General features: G+C 46.6%; 1 protein-coding gene across 24 annotated transcripts; it reads right to left on the bottom strand.

The window, feature by feature from the left end:
* Positions 1 to 707: 707 nt before the first annotated feature.
* Positions 708 to 21,356, bottom strand: LOC124242420 (zinc finger protein 300-like). Of its 24 annotated transcripts, none has more exons than XR_006889440.1 (8): positions 20,727 to 21,074; positions 20,084 to 20,188; positions 13,228 to 16,332; positions 11,900 to 11,942; positions 4,554 to 4,680; positions 4,182 to 4,277; positions 3,909 to 4,094; positions 708 to 1,996 (listed from the first exon to the last, which is right to left on the bottom strand). XR_006889440.1 is itself a non-coding variant. In XM_046667436.1 (8 exons), the coding sequence occupies exons 4-8, from the start codon at positions 13,281 to 13,283 to the stop codon at positions 906 to 908; spliced, it is 1,413 nt and encodes a 470-aa protein (XP_046523392.1). In that variant the 5' UTR covers positions 13,284 to 16,332; positions 20,084 to 20,188; positions 20,727 to 20,844; positions 21,217 to 21,356; the 3' UTR covers positions 708 to 905. The 24 variants fall into 24 exon arrangements, 21 of the variants coding, with proteins under 21 accessions (XP_046523392.1, XP_046523399.1, XP_046523394.1 ...); XM_046667436.1 differs by lacking the exon at positions 3,909 to 4,094 and adding an exon at positions 21,217 to 21,356 and having other exon boundaries at positions 20,727 to 20,844; XM_046667443.1 differs by lacking the exon at positions 3,909 to 4,094 and adding an exon at positions 21,248 to 21,348 and having other exon boundaries at positions 20,727 to 20,844.
* Positions 21,357 to 21,978: the final 622 nt, after the last annotated feature.

The raw sequence follows: 21,978 nt of genomic DNA, 5'->3' as shown, positions 1-21,978 counted from the left end.
CCAGAAAAGGGAGTCCCAACCTTACACACTTAATATAAACGTAACTTATACACTAGTTGAGAGGCATCAGAAGATGTCATGAAATTGCTGGTTTCCAGATCCAGGGGGCTCTGTAACACACCAGCAAACACAAGAGAACTGGCATGTGGTACAGTGTGTGGACTCTGGTTTAATAAAAAATTCATGTTGTTCCAGTTATAAAGTATATTACAAAAACAAAAAGGTATGATTTAGTGTGAAAAGTCTTGACAGACTTTGTTCTATCTGTCTACAAGTTCACAATTATGTTCCATTACCAATGCAGTTCAAAAATAAATGAAATTCTTGGGGCCGGCCTGGTGGCATAGCGGTTAAGTTTGCGTACTCTGCTTTGGCAGCCTGGGGTTCACTGGTTCGGATCCCAGGCATGGACATACACCCCGCTTCTCAAGCCATGCTGTGGCAGCATTCCACATATAAAATAGAGGAAGATGGGCACGGATGTTAGCTCAGGGCCAGTCTTCCTCAAAGTAAAACAGAAATTTAAAAAATTATTTTTATGTAGGAACATAACCCCTATATACCCCTGGGATTGTTCTGATGGGGATTAGATCTGTTGTCTTAATGATTTAATTTATTCACATACTTCAAAGTTCAATATCCACAGTTAATATAGATACAGACACACATTGTAATTAAGCATATCCTATAAAAATATACCACTCTAGAACATTAATATCCTTCTATTATTAGTTTTAAGAGAACAAGTTTTTCCTAATTCTCCAAATGGGTAGAATTTCACCTCGGTGTGAATGTCTGCCCACAGTGGCACTGGACTTCTTGCTGAAGGGTTTCCCACATCCGGAATATCCACAGGTTTTCATTCCTAGAGGTGTCGTGACTTCTTAAAGAGACCTCCTCCCACCTCACCCATACAGTTTCTCCCTGGTGTGAATTCGGTGATGTCTGATGAGGTTAGCCTTCTGGGAGAACGTCTTCCCACAGTCAGAGCACTCGTAGGGCTTCTTTCCCATGTGAGTTCTCTTGTGGATGATAAGGCATGAGTTCTGGGAGAAGGCTTTCCCACACTCACTGCACTCATAGGGTTTCTCCCCTGTGTGAGTCCTCTGGTGGAGAATGAGGTGTGACTTCTGGAAAAAGGCCTTCCCGCACTCGCTGCATGCGTAGGGCTTCTCTCCTGTGTGGATGCGGTAATGGATGATGAGGCACGACTTCCGGGAGAAAGATTTCCCGCATTCCTTGCAGCCGTAGGGCTTCTCTCCCGTGTGAGACCTATGATGTTCGATGAGACGTGACTTGTGCGAGAAGGTTTTCTCACACTCTGTACACCTATAGGGCTTCTCTCCAGCAAGAACCGTCTCCGGGACAGACAGGCTTGTCTTCTGAGAGAGCGTGTTACCACAACCACCGTTTCCACTGGGTCTCTCTTTGGTGTGATTTCCCCGTTCGTTGAGGCAAACTTCCTCCCTGAAGCCAGACCCCTGTTCGGTGCATCCATTGGATTTCTCGCCTCTGTGGACCCTCTGATGTGTAACGAGTTCTGATTTGTGGGAAAAGCCTTTTCCACACTCGGTACATTCGTGGGGTTTCTCACCATTGTCGGTTCCCTGATGGGCGTTAAGGGCTTGGTCATGGCTAAAAGCTTTTCTACAGTGGCTACATTCACGGGCATGCCCTCCAGAACGTGGCGTTTCCAGCTTAGAATAGAGAAATAAGGTCCCCTGTCCATCACACTCAAATCTCCTTCTTGCAAGGTACGCGCTAGGACTAACGTCTACGTTACATTTCAAACTTGTCCCACATGAGTCACATTGGTGGACCTGTTGTCTTGAAGGAACACCGTTTGTGTTCTGACACGTTTCTTTTTCAACCGGATGACATTCATGGTGCCCTTCTGTGGTTGACTTGTTCTTGTCTAGGAATGCAACTTGCCTCAAAAGCTTGTCTTGGTGTTCCTGTTGTCTATCTTCTTGGGTATCAACTTGCAAAACTTCTTCTAGGAAAAAAAAATAAGGACACAAACTTGTTAATCTTTTCAGGATCAGATCACAGATCTAAATTATTTCAGAAATGTTTGGAGGGAGGATTAAGTTTGAGGTTTCCAACCTAACTGTCCAGATTAAGTAACCATAATCCTAATCCTACTACAAACACTTTCTACTCCCTTGGCTTTTGTAAAAAAAAACAATGAGATGCTGGAAACAGGGATAAAACATTCACGATGACTGGAATTCGCTTTGCTATCAACAAGTCTGGCACAGTAAACTGGGAAGAAAGCAGAAACACACGCAAGGAAAAGTGAGTAAGAGAGAAAAACTGGAAGAGCAGTGGATTCAAGGCCCTGATGTGCTGAAGAACCAGCTCCCCAGGGGCAGGAAAACCCTGATGTGTGGCATTCACCAATTTCCATGGTGAAAACACCACCCCCCCCCCCCCACCAGGGCCAATTTCAAGCCACCAAGATGACGTCACTGAGCGCAGAGCTGGGAAGGGTCAGCCACAACCGGCTGTCACAGGCCAGCACCAGCTCTAGCATCCCTCGATGAGGGGGGCACATAATAAGGAGGTCCCATCAGGAGACAAGGATATTCGAGCAAACTATGAGCAAAGACTAAAGAAAGACTAGAGTTTCCAGGGGAACCTAGAGAGAAGGATGTTTCGGAAACATGAGCGAAGGACTCAGGCTGAAAGAAGTAAAACCGAATGTGAGCTCCCTCCGTTTATCCCAGGTTACAGATAGGCTCTTCCGTCGTCCGCACGTCCGTGTCCTTGCCACCTTGTGTTCCCCTTCCTTCTGCCTCCCGGATGAATTTTCTCGAAGCATCAAGTCCTTTCTTGTTAAAGGACTTATCTCAGGGCCGGAGGTCCATTCTGCAGCGATTTAGTCTCACATGGACCTACAAGATCTTTCTGATGTCCAGTGTAAGGACACAAGAATAAGTACCCTAGGCACAACGCTAGCCGTCCTTGCTCTGGCAGACTCCCTGTTGTATTCTGATTGCTGGGATGACCGTTTCCTTCAGTCGTGGTTCCCTGATACCAAATCTGGCTGACAACCAAGTCCTGTGTGCCCTTCCCATCGGTCTGACGGCCTTGGCTGCAGACCAGCCCCTCACTAAACCCGTATTAACGTCCCTCGGGCGTGTTGGTTTCCACGTCACTACGGAATCTACTTTGAGAATCTTAAATGTTGGGTTCTCCACCCTCTGCTTAGATCCCTATTTGCTTTTGTCTTCACTGATGTTTGAAACCACATGTGGTACGTGCTGTTTCTCCCTGGTACCCATACGCCAATCAAACCATGGAACCTGTTTGTCTACAGATGTGTAAGCCCCAGTGCTGAATTCCTAAGAGACAAAATCAACGCCTCCTGATCTTTCCTCATCAGATTTTCTGGGTTGGGACCCAGCCTGGGGGTGTTTTCCAAGTTTCTCAGGTGATTCTGGTGTGCACCCATGATTAATAACGACTGCCCTGAACAAACGCTTGATAAAGGACCGTTGTCCTGGAAAGAAGAGGGAGTTAGTCAGTGTCCACCATGTGCATCCCACAGAAATAAGGACGAACAAATTAAAGGTCTTCTCCCCATGGGATTACACTGAAGTGGGGGAAAAGCTTTAGTTATAACCTATTAGGCAAAATGGGACCATATTACATGGTTTTGAAAGAAGAGAAGTTTAAGGTCATATAAAAGGTAGCAAATCAGTGTTTGAGGCATTTCAGGGTAAAAGAAAGAAGAGAAAAGAAAAAAGGATGAAAAGAAAAATGAATCCCCCAAAATGACACAGTTATTTTAAAATAGGGCAAATCTACGAATTCCTGAAAGTATAAGAAAGTCTATTTCATAACCATGGGGAAAAGTGTAAGACGGAAGATTCTAGAGAAAGACTGAGCAAGCAAGGTCTTACATGGGGAGAGCAGGGTAGAACCAAAGGCTAAATAAGAATAGAATATGTCTTTCTCTAATAATCCAGGAAAGGAGAGTGATCATGCAGTGATGTGTGCAGGTGGCAGGAATCATGCGGGCATCTCAAGGTCTTGGGCCAAATGTCCACAGCTGCTTGCAAAGATCCCAGGCTTTTAAGAACAGTTGCCTGAAACAAGAAAACATCCAAGGTTCTGCTTTGTGACCTCCCGGAAACTGATGTCCACCGTCCCCCTGCAGGATGGTTCTCTCTCACCTGGAAAGCTCCATTCGAGGATCTCTTCGTCCTCCACCCATGCTTCTTGCCCCTGCTCCAACCTGGAGATCACAGCTGGTTTGCTGACTTGACACCCTGTTCGTGAGAAATAGTTACAGGATTTATGCTGAGCCGCCGGGGGGCCATCGAAGGAAGCAGAAGGTTGAGGCTGCACGAGGACCATGACACCTCAGCCAAAGAACAGATACTTCATTTGGGAGGGAAATTCACAAACAATCCGGGTGAGAGGAAAGCAGGACTCATTGACAACTGGAACCCCAGGCCAGACACTTTTAGCACTTAAGATGTTTTACGTGACTGAGAAAGGAAAGGAGCTCAGACACAATCGGGGACACGGGAAGCCTTCCTCACCCACTGAGACCAGGTGGCTATAATTCTCCAGCATGACATCCCGGTACAGGGTCCTCTGCGTGGGGTCCAGCTGCTGCCATTCTTTACGAGTGAAGCCCACGGCCACGTCTCTGAATGACAAGGACCCCTGGAACAGCACATTCCTGATTAATCTGGAGCGCTCGGCACAGAGTATTACAGCAAAGATGGATCTTAGCACCTTCAGAGGTGAGCTTCCCCCCATGTGAAGTTATATGGGAAGCTTAGCATACCCCTAACTTTGTGCCACATTTTGTGGGAGAGAGAAAAAAAAGATCATTAGAGAAGATCTCAGTTTTGGATCTCCATTCATTCATTCATTCATTCAGTGAGAAAGCATCTACTGAAGACCCAGTATGTTACTGGCATTCTGCTTGGTGCTTGGGGTCAAAAGCTGAATGCATGCAACACTGCTCCTGTTCTAAAGGTGTTCACAGCCTGGTGGAGTGAGATGAACATGAAAGATTTCTATATCGTAAGATTACCCTGAAGACTGTGACAGAAGTAAATTTAAGTCAGAACGGACACAAAGAAGACAGCAGGCAAATTCAACGTGCTGACGTCTAGTTAAGCTTCACCGGAGGTCTGGTTTGAGCAGAGTCACGAAAGATGAACAGTGTGTTCTGATGTCAGAACGGTATTCCTATCAAGAGGCACAGCATGAGAAAAGGCTAAGAGTCACAGGAAAATCTGGTGGGAAGTGCAAACAGTTGGGAACGACAATATAGAGTATAAGGGGTGTGTGTGTGTGAGAGAGAGAATTTAATTTATGTAGAATATTGTAATACTCTAATGTTGGTGTGTAAATCATTTTTAACACAAGTATAGAAATTAAAAGGCAAAAGTCTAAGAACAACCATATTCACAGATTTGTTAATGAAACACAATGTAAAAGGAAGTAAAACCTGCCATAAATAATAAAGCGTGTGTGGGCCGAAGTAAAGTGTAGTTTCTGTATGTGATTCAAGTTAAGTTGTTATCAGGTTAAAATGCTGTTCTAGGGGCTGGCCCCGTGGCCGAGTGGTTAGGTTCGCGCGCTCTGCCGCAGGCGGCCCAGTGTTTCGTTGGTTCGAATCCTGGGCACAGACATGGTACTGCTCATCAAACCACGGCTGAGGCAGCGTCCCATATGCCACAACTAGAAGGACCCACAATGAAGAATATACAACTGTGTACTGGGGGGCTTTGGGGAGAAAAAGGAAAAAAATAAAATCTTAAAAAAAAAAAAATGCTGTTCTAACTATAAAATATTCAGTGTGAGCCTCCTGGGAACCACGAAAAGCAATCTATAGGAGATACACAAAAATCAAGAGAAAAGAATCAAAGTATATCACTACAAAAAAATCCTCAAACCACAATAAAGAAAACAGAGAGGAACAAGAGAACGACAAAACAGAAAACAATCAACAAAACGGCAATAGTAAGTCCTCACCTGTCGGTAATTACTTTAAGTATAAATGAACTAAATTCCCCAAATTAAAACAAATAGTGTCGCCCAACGGATAACAAACCAAGATGCATCTACATGCTGTCTGTAAGAGACTCACTTTAGACTCAGGGACATATACTGGGTGAAACTGAAGGGGTGGAGAAAGATATCCCGTGCAGATGGGAATCAACAGAGAACTGGTCTGGCTATTCTTGCATTAGAAGAAGCAGACAGTCAAAAACTGTCACGAGATGGGGCCAGCCCAGTGGCGCAGTGGTTAAGTTCACACGTTCCACTTTGGCAGCCCAGGGTTCACCGGTTTGGATCCCAGGTGAGGACATGGCACCACTCGTCAAGCCATGCTGTGGCAGGCGTCCCCACATATAAAGGAGAGGAAGATGGGCACGGATTAGCTCAGGGCCAGTCTTCCTCAGCAAAAAAAGAGGAGGATTGGTGGCAGATGTTAGCTCAGGGCTAATCTTCCTCAAAAAAAAAAAAAACTGTCACAAGAGATAAAGAAGGTCATTATATAATTATTAAAGGATCCATTCAACTGGAACATATAGGGATTATAAATATATATGCACCCATCAAAGCACCTAAATGTATAATGCAAACATTGACAGATCAGAAGAGAGAAATAGATAGCAATACAATAATAGGAGGAGACTTAAATACCCCACTTTCAAGAGTGGATAGATCATCCAGACAGAAAATCAATAAGGAAACAGCAGAAGTGAACACCACTACAGACCAAATAGCCCTAAAAGATATATACAGAACATCCCACCTAACAGCAGCATAATACTCATTCTAGAACATTTTCCAGGATGGATCATACGCTAGGTCACAAAACAAGTCTTAACAAATTTACGAAGACTGAAATCATTCCAAGTATCTTTTCTAATCACAATGGAACAAAACTAGAAATGAATGATAGAAAGAAAATAGGAAAATTCAAAAGTACGTGGACATTAAACAACACACTCTTTTTATTCATTTATCTATTTTTTTGGTGAGGGAGATTGGCCCTGAGCCAACATCTGTTGCCAACCTTCCTCTTTTTGCTTGAGGAAGATTGGCCCTGAGCTAACATCTGTGCCCATCTTTGCTCTATTTTGTATGTGGGGTGCCGCCACAGCATGGCTTGATGAGTGGTGTAGGTCCACACCCAGGATCTGAACCTGCAAACCCAGGCCACCAAAGCAGAATGTGCCAAACTCAACCACTACACCACCAGGCTGGCCCCAAACAACTCACTCTTAAACACCACTGGATCAGAGAAGAAATCAGGGGCCGGTCCTGTGGCGTAGTGGTTAAGTTTGCACACTTCAGCAGCCCAGCATTCGCCAGTTCTGGGCCCAGGCAGGGACATACGCACCACTTATCAAGCCATGCTGTGGCAGGCATCCCACATATAAAATAGAGGAAAACAGGCACAGATGTTAGCAGGGCCAGTCTTCCTCAGCAAAAAGAAGAGGACTGGTGGCAGATGTTAGCTCAGGGCTGATCTTCCTCAAAAAAAAAAAAAAGTAGTCAAAAACGTAATTAGAAAATATTTCAAGACAAACAAATGCAAAAGCACAACAGACCAAAACTTCTGAGATGTAGCAAAAGCAGTGCTAAGAGGGAAGTTTATAACAATAAACACCTACATGAAAAAAGAAGATCTCAAACAAACAACCTAACGTTGCACCTTGAGAAAAAGAACAAACTAGGCTCCAAATTAGAAAGGAAATAATAAAGATTACAGCCGAAAGAAATAGAGAATAGAAAAATAATAGAAAAGATTCAATAAAATTAAGAGTTGGTTTTTTGAAAAGATAAACAAAATTGACAAAATCCTAGCTAGACTAAAAAAGACGGAGGGAGAGAAGACTGGAATAAATAAAATCAGAAATCAGAGAGGAAACATTACAACTGATGCCCCAGAAATAAAAAGGATCATAAGGGACTATTATGAACAACTACACACCAACAAATTGGACCGGCTAGAAGAAATGGGTACATTTCTAAAAACACATAACCGACCAATACTGAATCAAGAAGAAATAGAAAGCCTGAACAGGCCAGTAACAAACAGAGAATGAAGTAGTAACCAAAAGACTCCCAACAAAGAAAAGCCCAGGACCTTCACGGGTGAATTCTACTGAACATTTAAAGGAGAATTAATACCAATCCTTCTTAAACTCTTCCAAAAAGTAAAAGAGGGAACACTTCCAGACTCATTCTGTGAGGCCAGCATCACCTTGATACCAAAAACAAAGACACTACAAGAAAAGAAAACTGCTGGCCAATCTCCCCAATAAACACTGGTGTAAAAATCCTCAACCAAATAGAAGCATATCAAACTCAACAGCACATTCAAAGAATCAAACACCACGACGAACTAGGATTTGTCCCTGGGACGCAGGGATGGTTCAACATTTGGAAATTAATCAATGTGATACACCACATTAACAGAATGAAGGATAAAAATCACATGATCATCTCAATAGACGCACAAAAAGCATTTGGCGAAATTCAGCACCCTTTCGTGAAAAAACTTCCCAACAAATTAGGCACAGAAGGAACTTACCTCAACACAATAAAGGCCATTTATGAAAAGCCCACAGCTGACATCATACTCAATGGTGAAAAGCTGAAAGCTTTCCCTCTATGATCAGGAACAAGGCAAGGGTGCCCACTCTTGCCTCTCCTATTCAATACAGTACCGGAAGTCCAGCCAGAGGAATTAGGCAAGAACCAAATAAAAGACATCCAAACCAGAAAGGAAGAAGTAAACGTGTCTCTGTAGATGACATGATCTTACTGAGTGCAAGATCTCCAAGAGACACCTGCATTTCCATGGTCGTAGCAGCATTATTCACAACAGCCAAGATACGGAAACAACCCAAGTGTCCACCAACGGATGCATGGATAAAGAAAATGCGGTCCATACTCTCAATAGAATATTATGCAGCCATGAGAAAGGAGGCAATCCCATCATCTGTGACAATATAAAGAGATCTGGAGGACATTATACTAAATGGAGTAAGCCAGACGCAGAAAGACAAATACTGCAGGATCCCACCTCTACAGGGAACCTACAATAGTCAAAGTCACACAACTAGCGAGTAGCATGGTGGTTACCAGGAGCGGGAGGAGCGGGCAAACGGGAGGTGTTGGGCAGAGGGGTCAGTCTCGGTTATGGACGATGGGTAAGTTCTGGAGATCAACTGCCTACAGTTAACACTAGTGTATTACATACTTAAAAGTTTGCTCAGAGGGTAGATCTTCTGTTACACGCTCTTACCACAAAAGAAATAAAAAGTATTGAAAAAGGCGGGGCAGGAAGAAACTTGGAGGTGACGGGTAAGTTTATGGCCTTGATTGTGCAATGATTTCATGGGTGTACGCTTATCTCTAAAGTCATCAAGCTGGATACACTAAATATGAACAGATTTTTGCATGCCAATCATACCTCAATAAAGTGGCATAAAAAAACAGAATTTTCTAGTAGTCACATTTTTTAAAGTAAAAAAAGAAATTAGTTAATTTTAATAATACCTCTTATTTAACCTAATATATCCAAAATATTATGTCAACATATAATCAGTATTTTAAAATCACCGATATATTTTTGATTCTTTTTTCATACCATGTCTTCAAAACCTAGGGTGTATTCTCCACTTACAGTACATCTCAATTCAGAAACTATATTTTCAATTTCCCTTTAGTGAAATATAGTCCTATCAAAACAAAAAAGTTGTGTTTAATGGGAAAATATTTGACTTTGATTCAGTTTTAAATTTTAAATGTAAATTAAAAATTCAGGCCCACAGTTACGCTAACCGCACTTCGGGGGCTCGGTCCCCACCTGTGGCTAGCGGGTGGCCAAGGCAGGTCTGGATCACATCCTCACCACTGGACTCCCAGGCTGGGGATATGGAACCGGCAGACAAACCACAGTTCAGTTCAGTCCCTAGGGGCCCAGTTCTGTGTCTGTCTGTCTGAATTCAGGTCCCAGCTCCATCCCCTAATAGACATGAGAACTCAGCCAACCTGCTTAATACCCCCAGCCTCCATTTGTTCATCTGTAAAATGGAGGAATGGTTAACGATAACATCTGTCTCACAGGTTTATTCACGAAATAACATATCAAGAACAGAGACCGGCACATAAGTGTTGGACAGATGGAGTTTTACAACTTTTATTGTCATTATCTTTATGGCAGGCAGCCCTGACAAGGAGAGGTACCCACTGAGAGTAGGTTTCCTACAAAATAACAGCTTCCCCCAAAAGACACCACATCTGGCCGGCTTCGCATCACGGGCGCGTCTGACAGCCTCGCGTCACAGTTGGCTCTCTCCTCTGAGAACGCTGTGGAGTCGCCAATTTGTGTTCAACCCCTCCTACCGGTCCTGTCCCAGATGTTTCTGGTATTAACCACCGAGAGAGTCCTAACTTTCCTAAGCACAGACACATCGGTCAAGACAGGGTCCTGAGCTAGAAACGAAGACCCTGTGGACGCTTTTCTTCCTGGAGTGGACAGCTGTAACGTCTGCCCACAAGGCCTCATCTTCCTCTGGGACTAATGTCCCCACCCCCCGCCCCAAGCACGCGGTGCTCCCAGGAGCTCCCCAGCACAGACCCAGCCCCTCAGCCTAAACCTGAGCTAAGCTGGACCACTGCAAACCTTCCCCAAAGATCCTGCAGACCGCCTCCATGAAAGGAGGCTTGGTCCCTTTCCACGGCAAACTCGAAAATGTGAGGCATGGGAGCCGGTGGCCATTCCATTTCTGGCCACATGGATGAAGTCAGTATGAGAGAAGGAAGTCACAGAAACAGAGACAAGGGACAAGAAAGACTCCTGGGGATAGCTGGGTCCAGCTGCACACCTGCTCTTCCCACAGTTCGGGGTGCTGGCCTCGATTCTGTCTGTCCTAAGCCAGTCCTAGCTGGGTTTCCGGCTCTTATAACGTCAAGGGTTCTGACCAGTGCACTTGACATTCATGCATCCCGAGAGTCCAGGGTAAAGAGAAAAGCCTTTAGGAGCAGAGAAATGCGAGAACGCAGACAGGCTGATGGCAAACGAGGATGCTACTGATGTCTGAAGAAAAGCAACGATGAGTGAGCGAGCAAGGACCCAAAGGAGGCCAAGTGCACATGGGCGAGGTCTAAGTCCCGAAAAGAGAGGGAGGCCGCCTCCCCAGACTCGAGGAGAAAAGGCCAGGAGAGCTCAGCCCATCTTCCCTCCCCGGCCCTGTCAAAGACCAAAACTTGGAGCTGTTCGCTCTCCATCTGTGTCCAAAATTATTATGAAAACTAAACTTGAAGAACACGCTTTGCATCCATCCCGCTAGATAATGCCGTGTTTATCTAGGTCGCTTTGAGCCATAACAAGGCTGATTATGCAGACCTGAGTATTCTGATTCCCTAAGCAACTGTAATCACAGATTCCTGCATTGGCATAAGATCATCTGTTTACACTGAGGAAAAGGTCACATGAGATTTGCTGTCGTGCTTATTTCCATGTTGCTACTATTAAGGAACCCGCCTGCGACATCGCACGTATGAAGACCCAGCACATAACTTTCTGAATACCTGAAAAAGCTTTTATTTCCCTTGAGAAGTTGACACACTTGTCCCAAACAGACGACACAAGTCATATATTGGACGGAATCCATCTTCTGAGAGTACCAGAAATGTCAAACATAAATATATGGGGGCAGCTAGTAACTCCAGCAGCCTCTGGAACACGTCCACCCCGCCTCTCCCGTGGCCTTGCTCTTCCATCCTCTTTCCATCTTCACTGATCCTGATTTCCGCCTGCATCTGGTTGTATTGGATGCATTCTTGTAAGCATCCTGAAATCTTTGGTAAAACAAAGCCCAGTATAAAGGAATCCCACACTCACCTGGCCCATGATCCTTGCCGGCTGGTCTGGGAAGAGGAAACACCTGTGGGGGCAGAGATTGGGGTGGGGGAGGAGAGGACGTGAGAGGCCAAGCTTGCCTTCAGCCTCAGAGCCAACTGCTGGAACCCCCCAGGTGCAGACGGAGAGGCTCCCCCCAGGACCCCTTTGTCAAAGCGAAGCCCTCACCTCGAAATGTGATGGGGACACAATCTTATGAGGCTTGAACTGGATTTTTTTTTCCTACTTAATGAATATATGTATCTGCGTCTCAGTGATCAATATGCAATTTACTACCCTCCCCTCACCATTACTGGTTCTATTAATAAATTAATAGAAATTTATTGTAAAGAAACAGTCATGAGTTCAAAGATTTAGCTGCCAATGTATTTATTCAATTTGGTGAAACTCTGAAAAAAACAGAAATAACTAAATATCCAACTACAGAGGACTAGTTGAATAAGTCTACTGCATACAAAGGGAAATAAACATTATGTAGCTATCAAAAACAAAATCATAGAGGGGCCGGCCCGGTGGTGCAGCGGTTAAGCGCACACGTTCCACTTCAGCGGCCCGGGGTTCGCCAGTTGGGATCCCGGGTGAGGACATGGCACCACTTGGCAAGCCATGCTGTGGTAGGTGTCCCACATACAAAAGTAGAGGAAGATGGGCACGGATGTGAGCTCAGGGCCAGCCTTCCTCAGCAAAAAGAGGACCATTGGTGGTAGATGTTAGCTCAGGGCCAATTTCCTCCAAAAAAAAAAAAAAAATCATAGAAAACTATTTATTGGTAGCATCCTGATAATTGAAAAAGGTGGTTGAAAACCATTTGCTCCAACACACACACATGCACACACTCTCACTCACACACTCATACAGAATAATCTCTGAAATGATGTAAGACAAACGCTAGTAGTGATTAGCTTTGGGTAGTTGGATGATGACCATTTTTAAATTTTTTTCTTTGTACTTAGATACGTTTTCTAAGCTTTTCCATGACATTTACATATGAAATTCCTTAAAAGTTATTTTTAAAATATCTGTAGCCTACTAATGTTCTAACCCAAAGCGTCTATCACCAGTCCTGCCCCTGGTGTGGAGGAGGATAGAAAAATGGGTTCTTGAGGGCACTCCATTAAATGGAGCTCAGCTAAGGCCACTGGGGGCTATGAACCTGGGGCGCTCACTTCTCCCCAGGGATCTTGCTAAGTAAGCTTTGTTTATTTCTCCTCTGCAAGTCGCAGTTTGTCAGTGATAACTTTTATTATCACACAGCTAAACTGCGCTGCTCTCTGCCCAGGAAGCGGTCTTGGTCTGGCTCTGCCACTTACCAAACATGGGACAAGATCTGGTGACTTCTCCTGAGCCCTCCTCCTCCTTTCCTCATTTTCCCAGGGAACAGGAACACGAAGGTTCAGGAGCAAATTTACTGTGGCCGGAAGCATCAACGGGACCCCACACCTATCTCTCTCCTGAATAGACACGAGGTCGGTCTTAGGTACGTTCCTACTCAGGACAGAGACACACTGGAGTTTGATCCAAGAAGTCTGCAGAGACACTAAAACTCTAGAATTACCGAAAACTCAGTAAAGAATTCTGAGGGAGGTTTTAAAAAAAGTGGAGGCTACGGAAGTGCTTAAAAATAAGAGATTGGTTAATCAATTATGATACAATTAAAGCATGTCAAGCTATGAATCAACTTAAAATATTACAGAAGAAATATCTGACGTGGAAAGATCTTCCAGCAACACCAGTAAGTGGAAAACACAGGGTACATAAGCATATGATTCACAGATAGGTAACAGGAGGATGGCTGGGATTTTCCCAGGTGCCTTAGAGTTTTAGCTAAATCCCAAATGCCCCAGATTCTAAGGAGGAGCGGCTCGACACATCCTAACAGACTCCTTTCTCTGGGAGAGGGAAAGAGCTGAGGGAGAGCTGTCTATTGCGGGAGCATTCTATGGGATTTTCCTCCCCTCCCCACTGGGGACTGCTGCCTCCCAAGCCGGAAGAGAGGGCTGCACAAGGACTGTTCATGGAGACTGGAGGGAGCCTGACAAAAGGGGAGAACTCACCTCGCGCCCCAGGGTGGACATGTGCCCAGCTGCAGAAACTCTTAGGCACATGGTAGTTCACCAGAAGGGAGCACGAGAGAGCTCCTGGGAAAGTTTAGGGCGTGCCGGAACCCACAAACAGGAGCCAGCTGAAGAATTGGCTAGTTAGAGGCTGGCTAAGGCCACCCATGGTGGCCAGGTTGGGGGGGGGGGGCGGGGGTTACAAGCGGGAACCACCTGCAGAGCCTGCATTTGCTGGAACAAGGATGCAGGAGTTCCCAGGTGCCAAGAGGATGGCTGTGAACTCAGCGGACTTGACCTTTACTGCAAGGATGCTGTGCAAGCAGGCTGCCTGCAGGGCGAGGACAGCTGGCCCTGAGAGGCAGGACCACTGGGCCAGGAGCTGGGGGTCAGCACAGACGTCTGCTACAGAGCCCCTGCTGGCGTCCTAGGCTGTTCGCCCCACGTAGAGCCATCCTGCGGCCTCCTGCATAATGGAGGGCAGCCAGGATTAGGCAGGTGAGAGCGACAGATAGCACCAAGAAAGGAAAAATTGGTGTTACTTTCCCTCTGTCTCCCCCTCCTCATATAGAGCCTGACCCTGGAGGAGAAAGAAGAAATCCAGTGGGTTGAAGGAGAAGTTAAGGAGGAGCAGAGACAGAACAGACCACAGGCCCTTCATGTGGGGAGGTCCCAGCCTAGGGTTCCCCTGGCAGGAGGCAGAAGCTTGAAACTGGCCGTGAGAGTCAAAGGTCCCTTAGACTGAGGCCACGTGAGAGAGACCACTCTTTACGACAGCCTGAAGGACTGGGCAGCCGTGGGGCTTCCCCGAGACCCCCTCCTGGAGGGGAAGTGCTATGGGTTGAATTGTGTTCCCCAAAGAGATCTATTGGGGTCATAGCCCCCAGGACCTCAGAATGTGACCTGACTTAGAAACAGGGACTTTGCAGCGGATCAAGTTAAAATGAGGTCATTAGGGTGGGCCCTAATCCAGTATGATTGGATTGGCGTCCTTATAAAAAGGGGAAATTTGGACACAGAGACACACACACAGGGAGAACGTCAGGTGAAGAGGAAGGCAGAGGTGGGGGTGATGCAGCAGAAACTAAGGGACCCCAAAGATGGCGAGCAAAGCTCCAGGAGTTAGTGGAGAGGACTGGACCAGAATCCCTCACCGCCCTCAGAGGGACCCAGCCCTGCCGACACCTTGATCTGAGGCTTCTGGCTTCCAGAACTGAGAGAGAGGATGTTTCTGTTGCTGTCTGTGGTGCTTTGGCGGCCCCAGGAGACTAACATGGGGAGGAGGAGGCAAGAGGGTGGATCAAAAACAGCGGTCAGAGACCCTTCACCCAGCTCCTGTTTGCACAGGAAAAATTCCTTAGGAAACCATGAAGTGTTAACAATCGTTACCCTTGCACGGTAGGGTTTGTTTGTCTGTTTCTACATAGTAGCATTTTCTAAGTTCTTAAGCAATAAACATGTACTCGTTCAATCTTTACATAGTTCATAGAAATATGCATATATCATCTCACTGGGTTTTCTCTCCACCCATCAGAGTCCTGCCCCTGGAAGTCCGTGAGAAGGTCTGAAGCGAGGAGGAGGGAAGGGTGCACACAGGAGGGAGCCCCCTGGGGACAGGCGCCTGGGGCTGCAGCCCGCTCAGCCTCCACAAAGCTGGGTGACTCTGAGCATCTCTCATGCCCATTTTCCTTCATCTTTAACATGAGAAGGAAAAATGAAATTCTCTTAGGTTAAGAAAGCGACTTCCATGCCTTGACAAAACTAGAAGGGGGTGACACATCCCCAGAAGTCGGATATGGGGGCGACACTGGGATGGGATGATCTAGCCAGCCAGACAGGAGAGATGAGAGCAAAGGAGTATGAACATAGAGAAATCGGTGGTCGGGGGTCATCCTCTGAGAGTCACGGGGATCCCTTCATGCTTCTCCCCCCATCTCCTCCCAGCACACCTTCCCCTAAACCAAATCCTAGACGACCTGCCCCCCCAAAAATGACATCACCCAAATTCCCTCTGTCAGCAAGCGGGGCTGGGTGTGTTAGGGACATTTTTCTGGGGGCCGCCCATATTGTGAGCCTCCAACGTCAGCCCTACGCTATGGGGAGGTCTCAGAGACGGACCCCTCTTTCCAGAGTAGATTGATGCTCCCCGGGTCGCCGTCTTTACAAGGACCATTTCTGGGATGCCTGGAGCTTGAGGATCGGGGCCAGTTCAGCAGGCAAAGCTCTGCTCTCCTGCTGAGAACTTACCAGCAGCTGGAGGCTCCCAGACTCAAGGGTAGGAACGAGCCGGACTACGTGGACAGGACTGAGCCGCCTTAGTTCCAGGCTGATTCTAAGCCTTGGCAAAGACACTAAGAAAACCTGCAAACAAACAGACGACATGGTGAGACGCACGTGAAAACATCAGCAGGACCCCTGACTCTGAGTCAGAAGCCGACCGGGCGCAGAAGGGGACGTCGGAAAGAGTGGAAACCCAAGAAGGAGCCGTGCCCCATTTCTGGCTTGGAAAACGGACATGCCAGTTGCTGGGAGAGGACCTCAGCTGACAGCCAGCAAGGAATCAGGGACCTCAGGCCTCAACCGGTCAGAAACTAACTTCTCCTGACCCTGGCAGGAGCCTGGAGCAGACTGCCCCACAGATCCTTGCGGCAGAGGTCAGCCTGGCCACCGCCTTGATTCCGGCCTCCAGAGGCCTGAGCAGAGCCCAGCCACGCCCACCTGGATGTCAGCCTGTGCAACTGTGAGCTAATAATCAGTGATGCTTTAAATCACTAAATGTGTGGTTACTTGTCACCCAGAGATAGAGAACTAACCCAGATCCCCACCAAGCGCTCTCAGGAATGACTAGGGCTGAGGGGGAGACCACAGAGACCCCCCTGGGTACGAAGTTTGGAAAGAGGAGACTGGCTGCCATTGTGGGAAACATGTAAAGCCCCATCCGTCCAGAAATTTCTCTCCTGAGAACAAAAGCCTTGTGCTACTGGGGGAAGGACAGCAAACCCCGTGGCTCCCCGAGCACAGGCAAGCCCTAGGGCATCTGGCAGGGAAAAGGGGAAACCCTCTCCTATGGAGTGGCACGTGGCCTCGGCTGACTTGGACAGCCTCCTACCACTGGGCTGGGCAGCATCCCGGACAAGGCCCCCGGCCCAACTGAGGGACCCAGGGCTCTCCTGAGACCAAGAAAGAAAGAGCAGCCGTGCCCCTCCGCCACCGGGCTGGCCAGCACTGAGGAGCGAACAGGAGGAGAGAGCCGAAGAAGGGAGGCTGCCAGGCGCTCCAACAGGAAGCAGCCACTCTAAGCACAGAGCCAGGCAGAGAACTGCAAAGCCGGTGGCCTCATGGTAACCATAGAGACAACAAATGCCAGCCAGGCGCAACTCCCGACCAGTCCAGTCGCATCGCAACCAACCTCCTGGCCTCCCAGCTCCACACACATTAAGAGCCGGAGTCTCTGCTCTCCTACAGACGATGTCCAGCATTCATTAAAAAAAACAGACATGCAAAAAGCAAGAAACCCATTGCAAAGAGACAAAGCAAGGACCAGAAGCCAACCCAATCTCAGGTCTGTGCGCACCAACAAATGTACGTGAGGCATATGCATCTCAGACGCTCATAAAACAAACATTGATGACACGATTTGAAACTGATAAATCCTCTATTACAGTAAAAAGATTTTAGTATACGCTTTCAGAAACGAAGATCTAAGCTACCAAAAAAAACAGTAAGGATATACAACAATTGAATAACAATTTAAAAGCTTGATCTATTGGGATCAGACAGAGGAATGTACTTGATAATCAGAGAATACACATTCCTTTTAAGCAAATCTGTGATGGCTGTAAAAATTGACAAGCTAAAAAATAAACCTCAAAAAATATTTTTAAAAATTGCTATTGTATTGATGTCACTCTCTAAACCAAAAAGCAGTAAAACTAGAAAATAATAAAAAGAATGCAAAAGTATTTATAATGACTATGAAATACATTACATATCAAAATTGGTGGATATTTACAAAGGAAAACTGAAGTCCTAAAATATGCATTAACTGAAAACTGAAAATTAATGACCTTCAACACAGGAGGCTAACACAGAAAAAAAGAGTAAACCCAAAGACATAAAAGAAAAGAAAGAAGTGTGAGCAGAGATTTAAAAAGAAGAAATCAAAGAAATAATCAAGCAGGTGAAAAAAAAATCCTGCCACAAACGTATGACTTCAATCTAATCACGAGGAAACACTACATAAACCTAAACTGAGGACCATTCTACAAAATAACTGGCCTATAGTCTTCAAAAATGTCAAGAGACAATGAAAGATTGGAGATTGTCACAGAGTAAAGGGGACTAAAGAGACATAAAAAAAAGCAGTGTGTGAGCTGAGATTTCCTTTAGCTAGAAAGGGTATTATTCAGATGACTAGCAAAATCTGAGTAAGATCTGTGGGTTAGACAATGGTATTGTACCAATGCTAATTTCCTGAGTTTGATCATTATATGGGGGTTGTGCGACAGAATGTCCTCATTTTGGGGGAAATGCACACTGAAGTATTTGTACACGCACATATGTATGGAGGAGCGAGGAAAAGAAAGATAAAGCAAATTGTTATATAAATGAGCCAAAGATGGCCTCTATAGAGTGGCCCCTAGGTTATTTCTTTCTTCACAGCGGGCTGAGACCCTTAGTTCAAAAGACCAGCAACACCAAATTCAAATGTCAACACACGCAATTGTCTTAAACAGAGCCCAAACATAAGGAGAGTTTTAGTCATTTAGAACTTGCCTGCTTTGCCTAGCCCGTGAAACCGGACCCAACATCTGGGAGCCACAGATAAAATAAAGCACACGGCTATAAAGACCCCAAGCGCTGATCCAGATACCCAGGATTTCCTGGTCCTCCTCCCTTCTGGGAAGTGGTCCCTGGGTCCCAGCCTTGGGATGGTATCATGCTGCGAGGGACCCCTCTCCCCCAATGCACATTCATAAATAAAGCTTCCATGTGCTCCTGCCATCTCATGGTTACACCTTTTTCCTTCACTGGCCCTGAAACCCCTCAGACTCCCTTTTCAATTGTGGTAAAATGTTAATATTTGGGGAATTTAAATGGAAGGTATTTAGGAATTCTTTGTACTATTCTATCTACCATTGCAACTTTTCTTTAAGTCTGAAATTGTGCCCCAAGAAAAATTAAAAAGAGAAAACTAAAATCAGTTCCTGGAAAGGATTTATTAAAACCAATGAAACAACTGATCTGTATTTAAAACTAATAAAATAGACTAACCTCAGGCATGATTGATCAAGAAAACAAGAAAGCAAAAATAAACAATTTTTAGGCATGAACAAGGAGACAATTCCAGATATAGTAGAGTTTTAATGAGACTACTATAATTTAATGCCATAAGTTTGAATTAAATTGGACAACTTTCTAGAAGAATACGTTACTGAAACTGACAAAGCAACAAAAAACCGAATAAACCACTAAACATTAAATGAAATGGATCCATACTCAAAAACATATCCATTAAAGAAACACCAGCCCCAACCAAATTCCATTCAAGATTTTCGCAATGTGCATAAGCCAAAATGGATTTGTATCCAGAATATATGAAAGAAAAATACTAAAAATAAATAAGAAAAAGACAATCCAAAAGGAATGTAGGCAAAGGTAACGAACACACAAAATAATCTTAGGTACTGTTTATGGCTACATTCACATCTAGTAAGTAAAAAACATGGGAGGATACACAGCAATTCCCGGAGCTGTTACCCCTGAGCGAGAGGAAGGAAAATGGAATACGGAGGGAGCAACATTTGCTCAATCTGGAGGATGAGTACAAAAGTTTTTTTACTTTGCTATGCATCTGAGATATTTCCTAATATTCCTAATTAACAATCTTAAGAAAGAGTTATGGATTGTAGCAGGGAAAACCTCCTTTATTAAGACCCAAGTTCAAGTCATAATGGAAAAAAATGGATACATTCGGCTTTACCAAGATTTAAAATTATACTACCGATTTCACTGCCCCCGCCCCAGCTCAGGTCTGTCCCATTTAGATGAAAAAGCCTCCAAGAAAGGCAGATCCTCCTCCATCTCTGCACCACTTCCCACCTTCACTCACCCAGGCAGGGCGCTGCCACGTCTCCACAAACCCGAGATACAGCCCCTTCTCACTTCTCTCATTATCTCAGTTCAGCCCCCACCAACTCTCCTCACTGCTGATAAACTATTAAGGACAAAAGACAAACATAACCAAACATGCCACTGTCTTGCTTAAAACGCTTCAGGCACTGACAGGACCCAGTCCACACCCCCTAACCTGGCTTGATCTGCTCCCTGAACCACCTCCAGCCTCACCTCCAGGAGGCTCCTCCCAGGCGCCAAATCCAGCAGTACCCACGCGTCCTATGCCTCTGACCTTTCCATATGTTGTTCTCTCCTCCCGGAATACCCTTTTGCCCCCTTGCACCTGCGCAAGACCTTATTTTTCTTAAGTCTCACCTTGAGTCACGCCTCCCCCAGTAGAACTGACCTCCCGCCCTGGGGGTCCATTCATCCACTAGGGACAACTATCAGGGGACCCTTATCTGTTCACATGACCGACATCTCCATAGGACTCCAGCCAAGGATGGAACCCGGTGCTTCCCCAGGGCCTGACCCAGACACTCAAGAAAGGTTTGTCGGATGAAGACAAACACTGTGGATCCCTGACATAACCATCATTGCACATCCTTCCTCGGGGGCCCCCACAGCTCAGAGCCTACCGTTGGCCGTGATGTGGGGTCCGCAGGAGTGAAGGAGGGTCGGAGAGAAGGGGGGCTTTTCCTCAGCAGTCCTTCCTCGCCCACAGGAGGCTCAGACGCCTGAGTGAAGTTCAGGGACCTGGATGCGCAGAGAAGCTCCAGGTCAAGCGATGGGAGCAAATCGACTATTGGGAGAGAGGGGTGACCATTCGGGGGTGAGCTAGCCCCCAGCTCACTGGGGCCAAGGCTGTCACTGGGTCCCCTGCACTAGCCCCCTGTGGATGGTGGGCTCCGAAGAGGCTGAGCTGCAGGAGGACAGAGGAGCAGTGAAACCCCGCTTGCCCGCACCCCCCGCCCACCCCGAAACCAGACAGGAACCCCGACCCTCCGCAGCAGACGTCAGACGGAGCCGCCCACCCGGACCCTGGCGCCGAGCGCCCGCCTGGCTCTGCGGCCGTGGACTCCACCACACGTGCCCTCTCCACAGCTGGGCGCGGAGGGAACCACCGACCCGAGGGGCAGCGGGTGACCTCAGAACCGACCAGGTCCGAGGTGGAGGCCACGGCGAGTCCAGCCTGGGGTCCGGAAGTGCGCAGATCACACTCGGAGACCTCCCAACACCGCGTAGGCGCCCCTGGACTGGGGCCGAACTACAACTCCCGGGGGCCTCCGCGGCGGGGTGCTTCCGGTTGGCTGCTGACGCGTTTCCGGCCACGGGGCGGCTGCGCTGGCTAGCGTGGGCGGGCGGGCGTGGCGCCGGGGACTGGCTGGGAGAGGAGTCTCGTGGCAGTCCCAGTAGACGGGCGGACTGTCAGGGAAGGCGCTGTATTGCACGTTGTTGCCACGGCAGCAGAGGCCTTGGCAGCTTCCCACCCGATCTGATCTGCTCCCTTCCCAGCCCTGCACCATCTGTAGGGACGGATTACGGCTGCCCCAGGCTTGGAAGTCTAGCTTGGGCCTGGCCTTAGGTTCATCCCAGAAGATCTACTGCCCGAGAGGCTCCCCGTCGAGCACTTAATTTTTTTAAAAAGGCCGATCTTTCAGTCCTCAGGACAATCCCCGAAATAGGTATCTTTATCCCCAGTTAGCAGATGAGGAATCAGAGGCAGCCTTTCTCAGTATTTTTACTCTGGAGGAACCCTTGAAATAATTCTCAGGTCTCAGGGAACCCCTGCATAAATATTCTATCAGCAGCTCATGATAGAATAAGGCAATCATGAAATTATACATGAGACACTGAATATACAAAAGGACAATGGCCCGAGCATATATA

Source organism: Equus quagga, chromosome 7 (genome assembly GCF_021613505.1).
Source record: "Equus quagga isolate Etosha38 chromosome 7, UCLA_HA_Equagga_1.0, whole genome shotgun sequence".
Lineage (NCBI taxonomy): Eukaryota > Metazoa > Chordata > Mammalia > Perissodactyla > Equidae > Equus > Equus quagga.
Note: the sequence above shows the minus strand (reverse complement) of the source record. Positions and strands in the feature narration are given on the sequence as shown.